At 50.0% G+C, this 14630-nt stretch overlaps 1 protein-coding gene across 4 annotated transcripts in view; it reads left to right on the forward strand.

Annotated features, from left to right (window-relative positions):
- Positions 1 to 14630, forward strand: part of CFAP100 (cilia and flagella associated protein 100) — a 51390-nt gene that overhangs the window by 4455 nt on the left and 32305 nt on the right. For all 4 annotated transcript variants that reach the window (XM_040463264.1, XM_040463262.1, XM_040463263.1 and 1 more), the window contains exons 3-4: positions 6600 to 6674; positions 13789 to 13889. In XM_040463264.1, coding sequence (XP_040319198.1) covers positions 6600 to 6674; positions 13789 to 13889 — 176 coding nt within the window. The remainder of the gene's footprint in view (positions 1 to 6599; positions 6675 to 13788; positions 13890 to 14630) is intronic.

The following is a 14630-nucleotide window of genomic DNA, read 5'->3' on the forward strand; positions in this document are numbered from 1 at the left end:
GAAAGCCCAGACTAGACCCAAGGCTTCCCAGTCAGGCTTGTGGGGAGGGGTCTGCAGGACCCCTGCAGAAAGTTGGAGAGAAAAGCAATAAACAGCTTCCCTCTCAGAGCTGCTCTGTTCCTGCCACTCCACTGCCTGTGTTCCTAGGCCAGACCAGAATGCTCTTCCCCTAGATCTCCCTGTGGCTCCCTCCTCCGCCTCCTTTAGGAGTTCATTCAAATGTCACCTTCTGTTTTATTTTTCTTGGTGCCACTTTCCACCTGCCAACGTGCGTCAGCATTCCCAACTTGTCTGTCTCTCCCCAGCAAGTCGTAAGCTCCACCCAGGCAGGGGTGTTTGCCCGTCTTGCCTGCCGTACTTGCTTGGCAAGTAACAGGTCCTTGGTACAATCCTGTTGGCCTGAAAGCTTTCCCCTGAAGGTCGGAGTTCGGCAGGGATGTCTGCTAGCTATTCGACACTGTGCTAAAAGCTCAAGCCAGAGCATTTATGTTTCTTTTCTGAAGATTTTGTTTTTTGGGGCATCTGGGTGGCTCAGTCGGTTAAGTGTCCAACTTCAGCTCAGGTCATGACCTCGGGGTTCGTGAGTTTGAGCCCTGCGTCGGGCTGTGTGCTGACAGCTTGGAGCCTGGAGCCTGCTTTGGATTCTGTGTCTTCCTCTTTGCCTCTCGCCCACTTGTGCTCTCTCTCTCTCTCTCTCTTTCTCTCTCTCTCTCTCAAAAATAAATAAGCATTAAAAAAAAGATTTTGTTTTTAAGTAAACTCCCCACCCAGTGTGGGGCTCCAACTTACAACCCCCAGATCAAGCGTCACATGCTCCAGTGCCCGAGCCAGCCAGGCGCCCCCTCTGTAAAGGAAGACGGGAAACTACTCCTATATATAAAGATAATCCCAAGGAACGCACCAGAAAGCTGCTCGTGCAAGTAAATGAATTCAGCCAGGTTGCAGGGTACAAGATCAAAACACCAAAACTATTTGTGTTCCTACACGCCAGCACCAAGCCATCCAAAGTGGAAATTAAGAAAGCAACTCCATTCATAAGGGCATCTAAAAGAGTAAAATCTCTATGCTTGGGGTGACGTCATGGGAAATATTAAGAGTAGGAAGATCCAGGAATCCGTCTCTCCACCAAAACAACTTCTGAGCTGGCAGGAGCTATCAGAATCCCAATTTGGAACTCTAGAGTCTAGATGGACACTTGCAGTTTCCAGGGCAGAACTGGATGAAGAGGCTGGGAGGGGTGTGGGGGATGGGTGAAATAGGTGATAGGGATTCTGGAGAGCACTTGTCATCATGAGCACGGGGTGATGTATAGAATTGTTGAATCACTGTATTGTACACCCGAAACTAATATAACACTGTATGCTAACTAAAAAGAAAAAAAAAAGAGGGGCTCCTGGGTGGCTCAGTCAGTTAAGTGTCCAACTTGGGCTCTGGTCATGATCTCGAAGTTCGTGGGTTCGAGCCCCACATCAGCTCAGAGCCTGGAGCCTGCTTCGGATTCTGTGTCTCCCTCTCTCTCTCTGCCCCTCCTCCACTCACATTCTGTCTCTCTCTCTCTCTCAAAAATAAACATTAAAAAAATTTTTTTAAAAAGAGAACAAAAGCAATCATAAATGTGCCATGTAGATATATCAACGTAACGAAAAAGAACTATGGAAATGTAAATCCATATATAGATATTAAAATTGACACACAAATAAGAAAATTAAAAAAAATACAATGTAGGTTGCATTACTACTCAGGTCTGATGAGGCCAACAGATGAGAGGGTGGCTGCCATGGGAGAGGTAGTTTGTTATCCTCACAGATCCCTAGAAACAGGAAGCAGGGCCACACAGGGAAGGACCGGGCTGGGTCAAAAGCAGAGGGAGCAGGGCAACTGTGGGCAGGAGCCTCTGTTGTGATTTCCATGGGAAGAAACAGGTGAGGCAGGGTATATGGGCTTAGGGTTGACTGGATTGAGTAATTTCAGGACTCAGGGCATAGTGCTGTCTTGAGATGTCTGGTACCTGGCCTTGGGTGATTGGAGCAGGGGCCAGTGGCCCTGGGTATGAGAACCTGATAGCAGAGGTGGGAGGTGGGTGTGTGAGCTCCGGATTAGTTAGTTTGTACTCTTGGACAACTCCTTAACTCTCTCTAGGGATTGGCCAACCCCAGGGTGGAGAGGCAGGGGCAGTCCCTGCAGGGTCAGTAAGATCCAGATATTAGAGCATCAGATATAGAAAGGACAAGCCACAGTTAATGCACCTGTCCTCAAGGAGTTCCCCATCTTATGAAGGAAGGTGACCCCTACAGTCCTATAAGTCACTGAAGAGTGTGCTGGTTCTCTACTGCTGTGTAACAAATTCCCCCCAAAATTTGGTGGCTTAAAACAATAGTAAGCATGTGTTAGCTCAGTTTCCGTGGGTCAGGAACTCACAAGGGGCTTGGCTTGGGGTTCTGGCCCAGGGCATCTCCTTTGCGGTCATCTGAAGGCGAGGCTGGGGCCGCGGCATGGGCTCCCAGCAGGCTCAGTCACATGGCCGTTGGCTGGGGCTGACACTTCCAGAGCAGGTGATCCCAGAGAGAGCAAGGCAGGACCACAATGTCTTCTCTGACCTCGCTCCAAAAGTCACCCACTGTCGCTTCCACGGCTGGAGGGGTCATGGCAGGGCGTGAGTGCCAGGAGCCCAGGGACGCTGGGGGCTATGGTAGGTGGTAGCCACCACAGAGGATATGAGCGCGTGATCATTTTTCCAAATTGTGTCTTAAATGGTCTGCCAGGCTGCCAGGTATGGTCAAGACTCCATGCAGCCACCTCTTTGGGCTCTGGCATGTGTCTCTTCTTTGCCCTCTCACACCCAGGGGTGGGCAAGGCCCCTGCTGTTAAAAGCACCGAATTACTCCTCTTGGTTTTCCCCGCCTCTCAAATACCTCCCCTTGAGTGGACCTTCTGTGTCCTGTGGGGAATCTGGTGGTGGCCCTTCCCCAGCTGTGTGGCCCCTTTCTGACTGTGCACCTCCCCCGCATTCACAGCCATCCCTTGAGAGCTACCGTGTCTACTCCATCCCCTCCCTAACCCTGTGGGATCCTGGCTTCTGCCCCATCACTCCACCCTGCCCATCTCGCTCTGGGGGCGTGGCTGAGGCCTCTCCAAGGGCACCTCCCCTCCACTCGCTCCTTCTCCGGCCCTCCTCCCTGGGCTCTAGTCCTCTCTGGCCTGTCTATCTGCTCTGTCGGTCTCCCTGCCAAGCTCCTCCACCATCGGGGTTCCTGGGGCTGTGTCCTGGGCCGTCCTCTCTCTCAGCCACGACCACAGCCTCAGTTTCCATCTGTCCACTAGGGACACCCACATTTCTGTCCTCTCTTCCCCTAGTCCCCAGGCCTCCATCAACAGTGGCCTCTTCAGAGCCCCTGTTTGGCGGTTGCCACGGGGACCTGAACCCAGCACCCTGCCTGAGCTCCGGGCCTCCTGATCCCCACCCCCGCCACCCCAGATCCCTCCTTCCCTTCTCTGCCACCTCAGCAAACAGCGCCTGATGCAAGGGCGTTCTTGCCTAAGGGATGGAGTTATCCCTGGGGCTCCCTTCTCTCCCATGCCCACACCCAGTCAGGCACCAAGCACCTCCCCCCCCCCACCGGGCTCTTCTGGAAAGCACTGCATCCATGCCTACTCCCGCCCCGTCCTGCCACTGACTCCCACCCTCATCTAAGCCCCCAGCCGTCTTCTGTGGGGAGCAGAAGGTCCTGGTAGTGCGGAGGACAGGCTCGGCGGTGTGCAGGGGAGATACTGAGTAAGTCCCAGAGTGAAGGAGGGACGAGGCTGGGTCCCACAGTGCTGGCCCATCCCTCTTGTAGCCGGAGTGCAGAGAAGGTGTCTCAAGGGAGTAGAGGCAGAGAGACAGCTGGCTGCTGGAGAAAGAGCAGGTCAACAGGTTGCTTCCCCAGGGAGCTGGCATCTTCCCCCCCCCCCCCCCCCCCACCGCACAGGTGCTACTGGAGGCAGGAGGCGCCCACCCCCTCGTCTCCCCCTGGAGGCAGGAGGCGCCCACCCCCTCATCTCCCCCTGCTGGGGGCAGGAAGAGGGGGCATGTTATCACTTTCTATGAGGACATGTTGCAGCCAGCTCACCTCTCCCGGAGAATTTTTCTAAAAGTAGGCTTCCATTTTTAAAGCTTTTTAATTAAAAAAAAAAAAAGCATCCTGTTAAAGTACTAGAAGTTAAAGTACTAGAAGAAAACAGGAACTTTTTACATGTACTTAACCTTCAGATGCAGAATGCCTCTCTAAGCAAGATACAAAATGCCAAAGCATTGCACTGAGTAAACATTAAAATGTCCTGTAAGGCAAATGCATGAGAGACAGTCCAAAGGTAATAGTCGTATCAGCGGGAGCAAACATACTGTCAGCAGCTCCGACGAACAAAGGAGCTAGTGTCCTCTAATAGGTAGAAGTGCTCAAGATCATTTAAAAACTACCACATCCCAATTTAAAAATGAGCAAAGGATACTAACAGAGAGAAGCCAGGATAATCAGCATCTGAAAAGATACACGATCTTTTCTGAGATCAAGAAGTGCAAAGTGCAAATTAAAATCAAGATGAGTTTATTGCCTCTCAGACTGACAAATTCCAGGTGTGTGGGAAACAGTCCAGCTCAAGCTGGTGATAGAGAGCAAGGATTGTGCAAGTTTGGAAATTGCATGAGATTAGAAATAGCCTCAGGGTCCTGACTAAGGGGCACCTGGCTAAGGGGACCTGACTATGGAGCAAGGAGATTTGTGCATGGGCAGATATACTGTTTCTGAGAGAGAGAGAGAGAATGCAAGAAGGGAAGAAGGGCAGAGAGAGAGAGAGAGAGAGAGAATCCCAAGTGGGCTCTACACTCAGCACAGAGCCCGATGCAGGGCTCGATCTCATGACCCTGGGATCATGACCTGAGCCAAAATCAAGAGTCAGACACTCGACCGACTGAACCGTTCCTCTATTCTTTTTTTTCTAACTTTTAAAAAATGATGGGAAATGATCCATAACAAAATTTACTCCTTTGAGCATTTTTAAGTATACAGACCAGTGGCATTGTAAGTACCTTCGCACTGGTGGGTAACCGCCACCACCATCCAAACCCAGAACTTTTTCATCTTGTAAAACTGAAATTCTGTCTCCATTGAACACTAACTCCCCACCCCATCCCCTCCCCCAGTGGCTGACACCCACCATTCTGGTTTCTGTCCGTAGGAGTCTGACTGCTCTGGGGACCTCATGTAAGTTGGCTCATACAGTGTTTGTCCTTGTGTGACTGGCTTCTGTCACTCAGCACAGTGTCCTCAAGGTTCATCCATGGTGTAGCATGAAAGATGATTTTGCAGTGAAAAAGTAAGGGGACATCTAAGCACGCGTATGCAAAAATACCTCTGGTTAGAGAAACAAAGATCCATTTGGTAGGGAGGGCTCCGGGTGAGGATTTTTCGTCGTATCAACATGTCATTTCAGTGGTCATTGTAACACAGCAAACCACATCGTTAACCCTTTTTGCCATGCCTGTGCATTGCTCTTTTAATTAAGACAAAAGTTGAATTTCATTAGAGTTTTGGTTTGTTTGGCTTGGGTTTTAATCTATTGAAATAATAGCAGTATCTGTTGACTTTTGTGATCTAGTTAACTAAATGTTGCTACCTGGCAATTGAACCATGCAGTCAGCCAGATGGAGAATATGCACCCAGCAGTCTGTGCTCCTGAATTCTCCACACACCTCACCGCTCCCTATTGCCTCCCCTCTGCTCACCGTTATATATGCAGTTTGACCTGCAGGCATCTGAGTTGTCAGCCCCACACCCTTGACCCACCTGCCAGGGCCACAGGACAGCTCTCTTCCTCACTCTTTCCACAGCCCATCACCCAGCTGCTCAGGGTCTGCCCTTGGTATATGTCCCTCACCTCACAAGCCCTGCCTTCCCGGCATCATCCCAAGTCTCCTCCCCCAAGCTGGTCCAAAATGACTGGCTGCCCACCTGAGCACATCCCCAGGCTCTCTGGCAGCCCCCTCCCCATCTGCCAGCAGCTGGCTGCCCTCCCAAGCTGGCATAGACTGGAATCTCCAAGCTACAGATGATTTCTGAGTTGGGGTAGGAGAACCTACCAGGCCAAATGCCTCCATCCCTGTGGGTGTCAGTTGAAGGGAAGGCATCAAGGATATGGGCTTCCCCAATTTTCCGCTGCAGTCCCGAGGGAAGCCCTGGGAGGCTCACAGTAAAGGCGCAGGCAGGGCCCTGAAGCAGAGGGCTTGGGTCTGTGACCTCCCCATAAACGGGCCCTGCACGCCTCTCGTGGGGCAAATGGAAGGATGCCGAAGAGAAAAGCGCAAAACGTGTTGTGTGTGTCAGGCATGTGTGCACACGGGCCATTTTTGTGCACAGTTATCACAGCTTGCCAGCAAAGTCCGTACAATCCTCTCAGATGTGGAAACTGAGGCTCAGGGAAGCTGGGTGACTTGTCGGGGGTGGGGGGTAGGGGGCTCAGCAGGCAGGCAAGGGCACTGGAGTCTCTCCCAGCCTCCTGCTGTGTTCACGGCTTCAAGAGCCAATGAGTCATTTGCTGTGGCCTTTGCTTTCGTCTCCCCGCAGAGAACATCCTGGAGTCCACGGACAATAGTTCTACTTCAGTCATTGAAGAAAAAAAGGAAAAACGCAGGAACACAGGTAAAGGGAGCCCTCAAGCTGGGAGCTGAAGTCTGCGTGGGTGAGTCAGACATCTCCCTCTGTAGGCCTGTCTCCAACACCGGTGGCAAAAGGAAAGTCTTCTGCTTCCAATGGGTTACCGAGACCCAAAATAATAGTAATGTAAACAAAGTAGGATTTATTTTTCCTCCAGTAAAGGGAAATGTGGGAGGCAGTCCAGAGCTCCAGGAGGCCCCACAAACAGCAGTTCTAAGAAGCTGTCCCGGTGACCAGATCCCAAGTCTTTCTGCCTTCAAGCCAATTTTAGCCTTAGGGTTTCAACTGCAAAGTTATCATGTGGTCACAAAATAGCTGCTGCAGCCTCAGCCATCACATCTGATTTCAGACATGGGGAAAGGGTCAAGGGAGGAGCAAAACAGCCTCCCAGCCAGCTCAGTCCTCCTTGGAAAAATACCCTTCCCAGAGGACCCACACAGCAATTTCTGCCTATGTTCCATGGTCTAAAATTTGTCCTGTGGCCATCAGTACCTGAAAGGGAGGCTGAGCCATGTAACTTTTCAACTAGGCAACTTCCCCTTGTTAAGAGGAAGAAGGGTAGGCAGCTGGCTGCTTGTACTGCTTCCTCTGAGCCTCTGCAGTGCTGTTCCATCCCCCTGGCCTCCTGTGCCACCCCCCAGGTTCCAAGGCCAGTCTGATCCTTCCACAGAAGGGGGCAGGTGGGAGCACACTCCCTGAGCCTACCTCTCACAGGCTGAGCTCCCACCTCTCATTCCCCTGCCCGCCCCCCCACCTACCTGGTTTCCTCTTTCTTTTGATTCTGAAAACCCAAACCTGTCCAGGAATAGAGACTAAGGTCCTGTGAACTCAGGTGCCCATCACCAGTACAGAAGATTTAGCCACATTTGTTTCATCTATCCTTCTCTTTTTTTGTTTTTTGTCTTTGCCAGAACATTTTTTAATTTTAATTTTTAAAGTTTTAATTCCAATATAGTTAACCTACAACTAGAATAGTTTCAGGTGGACAATATAGTGATTGAACATTACTCAGTATTCATCATGATAGCTGTATGCTTTATTCCCCAACACCTGTTTCTCCCATCACCCCACGCCCCTCCCTCCCTCTGGTGACCATCAGTTTGGTTCTCTATGGTGAAGTGTCTGTTTCTTGGTTTGTCTCTTTTTCTGCCTTTGTTCATTTGTTTTATGTTGTAAATTCCACAAGTGAAATCACATTGTATTTGTCTTTCCTTGAGAGACTTAACATTGCTTAGCATAATACTCTCTAGCTCCATCCACGTTGTCACAAATAAGATTTCATTCATTTTTATGGCTAATATTCCTGTGTGTGCACGTGTGTGTGTGTGTGTGTGTGTGTGTGTGTGTGTGTATCACATCTTCTTTATCCATTCATTTATCCATGGACAACTGGGTTGTTTCCATACTTGGCAAGCATACTTTAAATTTAAATCCAGGCAGGGCACCTGGGTGGCTCAGTTAGGCGTCTGACTTCGGCTCAGGTCATGATCTCCCAGTTCGTGAGTTCAAGCCTCATGTCGGGCTCTGTGCTGACAGCTCAGAGCCTGGAGCTTGCTTCAGATTGTGTGTCTCCCTCTCTCTCTGCCCCTCCTCCACTCACACTCTATCATTCTCTCAAAAATAAATAAACATTAAAAAAAAAGTCAAATCCAGGCATGTTCTTGCATCATTACATCCCACAACATACATTTTTCAAAAATAGGGCTTTTCTTTGCAAGACCACAGTGAAGTTACCCAATTATCTCAGATATGTCTTCCTATAGAAGATTCGTTCCAATTGATTCAAATGAGATCTGATCATCTTCTCTCTCTTTACAATCTAGCAGAGCCCCTCCCCCACGTCCTTTCATTTTCTACGTGTTGACTTACTGAGAAATGGCGTTAATTACCTGTAGAACGACCCCTGTTCTGTATGTAATTGTTTGCTACCAGGTCATTGTTCTAGAAACTGTTTCTCTGTTCCTCATCTTTCCTTTAATTGTACATTTTAACCTTACGTGCTTGATAAGATGTTCCATTTTGTCCACAAGAATGCTTCCTACCACCTCTCACAAGAAGCCCGTGTGTCTAGCTGCCCCCCACTCGTGGCATTGCCACTCTCGGTGGGGTCTGGTGGTGACCGCCTGGCCCTCTGCCACATTCCCATCAACCATTCACCCAACAGCTTCTTCTAATCATGGATCCCTGTGCCTGAACTGATCACCACATTAAGGGTAAGGCATCCAGGTTTGGTGTGATTGGTTTGGTCCCTTCGCTAAGGTATAATTAGGTGAAATGCACAAATCATAGGTATACAGTTTGACAAATTTCAGTAAATGTATACACATTTGTAGCTTCCATCTCATTCGCCATCTAGAACATTTGCATCTTCCCGGAAGTTCCCTTTCCCCCAGAGACAGCAGGGCTCTGCTGTCACCCCAGAATCATTCTATCCATTCTCGAACCTCATATAAGTGCAGTCACACTCCGTGCTCTTTCGGTCCTGGCTTCTTTCACGCAACATCACACCTGTGAAATGCCAGTCACAAGAGTCCCTTCTTGGTTGTTGCTGTGTGCATTCTGTTGTGTGCATATGCCGACAGTATATCATTCTTTCCGGGATGGATGAACATTTGGGTTGTTTCTGGGTTTTTGATATTCTGAGCAATTTTGCAGTGAACATTGCTGTGCATGCCATTTAGAGGACATAAACGCTCATTTCTCCTGGAAATGAGGAAGGAGTGGAATTGCTGGCAGGATGTTTAACCTTAGTAGATAGTGCTGAGCAGTTTTCCAGAACACTTGTACCAATTCACAGTCCCACCAGTAATAGGTGTGAGCAATCCAGACGCTCCACATCCTTTCCAACACCTGGCACGTTGTCAATACTTTTGCTATTACCTGGCCCTTTGGATATGGATTAGTATCTCATATTTCCTGTGATCCATGAGAGTGATTACCTTTTCATATGTTCACTGATGACTCTGTTGTGAAGTGCCTGTTCCTGACTCTGCCCACTTTTCTGCTGGGTTGTCTTTTCATTTTAATGATTTCTAGGAACTCTTTACATATTCTGGAAACAAGTCATTCACCAGTTCTAAATATGCAAATACCTTCCCTCACTTGGCAGATTGGTTTTTCCCTTCTTAGTGGTGCATGTTTAATGAACAAAAGTTCCTAATTTTAGTGGAGTTCACTTTCCCAATCATTTTCTTATCGTTGGTATGTTTTATGAACTGTTTTAAAGCTCTCTGCTGACCCCCAAGGCCATGAAGATACTGCATTTTATACAAGTTTTGTTTTCACTTTACAATCAGACCTATAAATCATCTCTAATCTAGTTGTAACCATTTTGTTTGCAGATTCTTTGGATTTTCTCCTCTACAATCACATCACCTTGAGATGACATTATTTGTCCTTCCTTTCCAAGCTTATACTTTTTATTTCTTTTTCTTGCTTAACTACAACCCTGAGTAGAAGTGCAAAGACGGGCATCCATGCCTTGTTCCTGATCATGAGGGGCGGGGGAAGCACACAATATTTTGCCTAGAGGTTTCTTGTAGATTCCTGTACTCATTTCGTGTTGCTGCTATAGCAAATTACCACAAACTCAGTGGCTTAGAGCAATACAGATAAATTTTCTTACAATTCTGGAGGTCAGAGTCCAAAATGAAACTTAGAAAACTAGAATCAAAGTGTCCATGGGGCTGCGTTCCTTCCAGAGGCTCCAGGGGAGAATCTGCTTCCTTGCCTTTTCCAGCTTAGAGGCGCCTGCGTCCTTGGCTCCTGGCTCCTTCCTCCATTTCCAACTCCAGCAGCACAGCGTCCTCCGGTCTCTGTGACATCACTCCAACCTCTGCTTCATTGTCACACCTCCTCCTCATGCTGCTGGCCTTCCTGCCTCCTGTTAGAAGGACCCTCGTGATTGCATCAGACCCATCTGCAAATCCAGGACCATCTCGCATCTCAAGGTCCTTAGCTTCATCCCATCCGCAAAGTCCCCTTTACCATATAAGGGAGCCTAGTCACAGGTCTGGGGTGTAGGCCATGGACATCTTTGGGGGGCCATTACTCAGCTCACCACACTTCCTCTTATCAGACCAGGGAAGTCTCCTTCTATTCCTATGTTGCTAAGACTCTCATTAAAAATCAGTTTCGAACTGTATCAAATACTTTTACTGCATTTCTTGAAAAGATCATATAATTTTCTCCCCCATTCTGTTATTGGGGTTACTACATTGATTGGTTTCTAAATGTCAAACCGACTTTGCCTTTCTGGAATGATCTGCTCCAAATGACTGCCATCCTTGATCGTGGGCTCATCTTCACATTAATACATTAACCATTAGCCGTTCGGAAACATTCCCTACTTGCAGGACTGCAAATGCAATTTCTGTTTTTGGAAGCCCGTCCCCACATAGCTACTTCTAGCTCTGTGGCCTCGGGTGAGCCGCTTCCCTCTCCGTGCCTCAGTTTCCTCAGTGGGAGTAACAAGAATTCCCAACTCATAGGATTGCTATGAAAATCAAGTCAGGTATAGTCCTTGGTCTGGCCCACGGTTAAGTGCTCAGTGCTTGCTAACTATCGTAATTAATCTTTTTGATGGGGACACGGGACATGCAGCCCAGGCGTGCTACCGGCCAGTTTGGGGACATAAAGACTCCGACTCTGGCTCAGTCCTCACTCTTCTGAATTTAGGGAGATGCCTCTGCCCGGGGCTGCTGGGCAGATGCAGGGAGTGAGAGAGACAGGCATGAGGATGTGAGGAGGGGGTTAGCTGTGCAGCACCACTGCTGCACCCAGAGCCATCACTTCCTGCACACCCTCCTCCCACAGCCATTGGGCCGCACTTCCCCACTTAACCCCAGACCCGCTGCCTCCCCAGTTCCAACACTCCCTGTCTGCCAGGCTCCCCCCTTCTTGTCCGGAGCTGTGTGCAATTTCTAAACTTATGCCTTTTCTGGCGGGGGAGGGGGGGTGGGTGGCGGGGATGGCCTGGTGAGGGAGGCGAGCCACATGCCCAGGGCACCATGTCCCCCGACCTCCTCCCCCCGCCACCTCCCCCCCACCTCCCCTGCCGCCTGACACAGAGAGGCCCTTGGGCGGTCTCTTCTGGAACCCCTGTGTCGGAATCAAAGGATGTAAAAGAAAGTTGTGATTAGGCGTGGGACAAGAGTGCACGACTCCAAACCAAACCTGCACAAGCCCGGTCCCTTCTCCTCCCATCCACCACCCATGTGACCACTACCCACGTGACCTCTCCCTATCTTGGGCGCCCCCCTCCCACGGGCTCCCCTCTCCAGAAGCCCAGCTGAGAACGGACTGCCTGCTTCCTCCTCCCGGCTAGGCCCAGGAGTGGATAATCTTTCTTTATTCTTCTCACTCGTTTTCAAACTATTTTGACCGGTTGAAAAGTTGAAAGAATAGTACAAAGATGTTGTGGACTCGGGGCTTTCCTGACACCTCCACAGGACAGGTGTGGGTGAAGGGTCCTGGCGGACCACTGGGGTGACATGCTGGGGTTGCACTGGCCAGAAATGGCCCACCCCTCTGGCTTCCGCCCTGGTTCCCTCCGATGGCCTGAGCAGGGTGGAGTCTGTCAGTTTCTCCACTCTTCCTAGTTGACAAGTAGGACTCTTGTGCGGCGGTATTTTGAGTCTCTTAGAACTTCAAATCCCCCCTTCACAGCCTCCCCTTTCTGCTGGTGAGGGTGTGAAATAAGACAGAAAGGAAAGGCAGGCCAGCATCAGACTTCGAAGTCTGGAAATGCTCACAGCCCCTGGCCTCTGTTCTCCCTTCCCGAAATCAGTTGCAAAGACCCAGTCCGTGGGGGCACACGGGTGTGTGCTGCGGGGTGTCCGAGGCGGCTCCCGGGCTGCTGCACATGTCCCGGCAACGGGTCCTGATGAAATCACGCGTTACCGCAGCCTTTTACATTTGCCTACAGGCCCACAAAGAATTAGTAATTTCGCAGGCAGCTGCTGAAGGTAAAGTGTTTTTAGTTATTTATTTTCTTAAAGATTTTTTTATTTTATTAATTTTTTAAAGTGTTTATTTTAGAACACTTTTAGAAAGAGATGGAGACACAGAATCCGAAGCAGGCTCCAGGCTCTATGCTGTCAGCACAGAGCCCAATGCTGGGCTCTAACTCATGAACCATGAGATCATGACCTGAGCCGAAGTCGGACGCTCAACCGACTGAGCCACCCAGGCGCCCCTGGTCAAGTGTTTTTTAAAAGAAGATATGAAATTATTAAAAATAGGTGTTAGCATGTACTAGAAGAAAATACCCCCAGAAATATTACCAGCGATTGTTTTGAAGTGGAGGAATTATTTTGTTATTATACTCTTTAGCTTCCAAGAATGCTTTACTTTGTTTTACAACGAATGCTGTTTCCTCCAAATGGAGGATGCGGGAGAAAGCAACCATATTTTTAAGACCTTAGTTTGGTGCTTCTGGGTTCTGTCCTCCCTGATCCCTGCTGAGCTGAGCAGTGGGAACCTAACCCTTACCCAAAGGGGTGGGAGGAGCAGCAAAATTAGGGTCCTTGGCAGCTCCCATCTCTCAAAGTCCTGCCCTGCCTCCCCTGGCCTCAGGTGTTTTGCCGTCACTCGCCCCCAAACTCAGCCTCCCTCTGGGGGGCTTGTGGAGAATCCTGCGGACAGGGCATTGCCCTACAGCACTCACTGCCCTCCGCAGGCAGGTGCCTCTGCTCTGGAGTCACCGGGCCTCCCCGACCATCTGGCCCCATCACTTCCCCACTCCTGCTTCTCCCCTCTGCAGAATGGGGGTTCCTGGGACTTTAAATGAGAGGGGACAGAGGGCCACATGTCTGAGACCGGGGGCGGGGGGTGGGAGCTGTGTTTACCAGGCCTCTTTCAGATGTCAGGGACAGAAGCCCAAGCCCACCTAGGTTAAACCTGACAGGTGAGTTTCTGCAGTCAGAAGGTCCAGGGTTGGATTTCAGGCACAGCTGGATCCAAGAGAACATTCAACACCTGCTCACGCTTTCAAGGAAGCTCCTCATGCTGGGTTGGGAGGGCACCAGGACTCCAGAGGCACAGACCACCTGTTTGGAAGAGCTGGCTCGTCTCTCCAATGAGGTATCTCCCTCCCCAGTGCCCTCGATTGTTCCTGACCATGCGGCTAATCCTTTCCACATGTCTGGAGACGTGGATTTCTTCTTGCTCAGAGATCAGGAGCGGAATAAGTCTCGCCTAGTGAGTATCCAGGACTGAGGCCTGCCTGCAACTCTTCCCTCCTTCATGCACGCAGACCCAGATTGCTCTTCTCAGAAGAGTACTTTCTTCAGGTCACTCTCTCACTCTAGAATAGTCAATGGTTCACTATTTTTAAAAAATGTTTATTGATACTTGAGAGAGAGAGAGAGAGAGAGAGAGAGAGTGAGGGAGGGGCAGAGAGAGAGGGAGACACAGAATCCCAAGCAGTCTCCAGGCTCCGGGTTGTCAGCACAGAGCCCCACACGGGGCTCGAACCCATGAGCCGTGATATCATGACCTGAGCTGAAGTTGGATGCTTAACTGACTGAGCCACCCAGGTGCCCCTCACTATTTTTAAAAAATCAACTCGAAACCCTGACGACCCAATCTCTGACCTGTCCCACTGTCTTACCCAGCTTCATCGCCACTCTTCCTGGGCCTTGTCAGAGTGGGCTGTTGGAAGCTGCTGTGGCCACCGTGCTTCAGCCACCAGGTCTTTCTGCTGTCCCTTGCATGAGATGCCACCCTCCTGACACTCCCTGTCCTTCAAGGCCCTTCTCAGACCTCAGGCCCCCTCTCGCCTCTCCCAGGAGACCCGCCCCTCCAACTGCTCCAGCCTTGCACAATCCCTCTCGTGGGAATTCTTGGAGGCCAAATCCACACACAAACATGCACCTGTGCGTGTGTGCGCGTGCGCACACACACGTACACATATGCATGGCCCTCAGCAGCACCTGGGAG

This window comes from Herpailurus yagouaroundi, unplaced genomic scaffold, assembly GCF_014898765.1.
Source record: "Herpailurus yagouaroundi ecotype Mexico unplaced genomic scaffold, PumYag 387, whole genome shotgun sequence".
Classification (NCBI taxonomy): domain Eukaryota; kingdom Metazoa; phylum Chordata; class Mammalia; order Carnivora; family Felidae; genus Herpailurus; species Herpailurus yagouaroundi.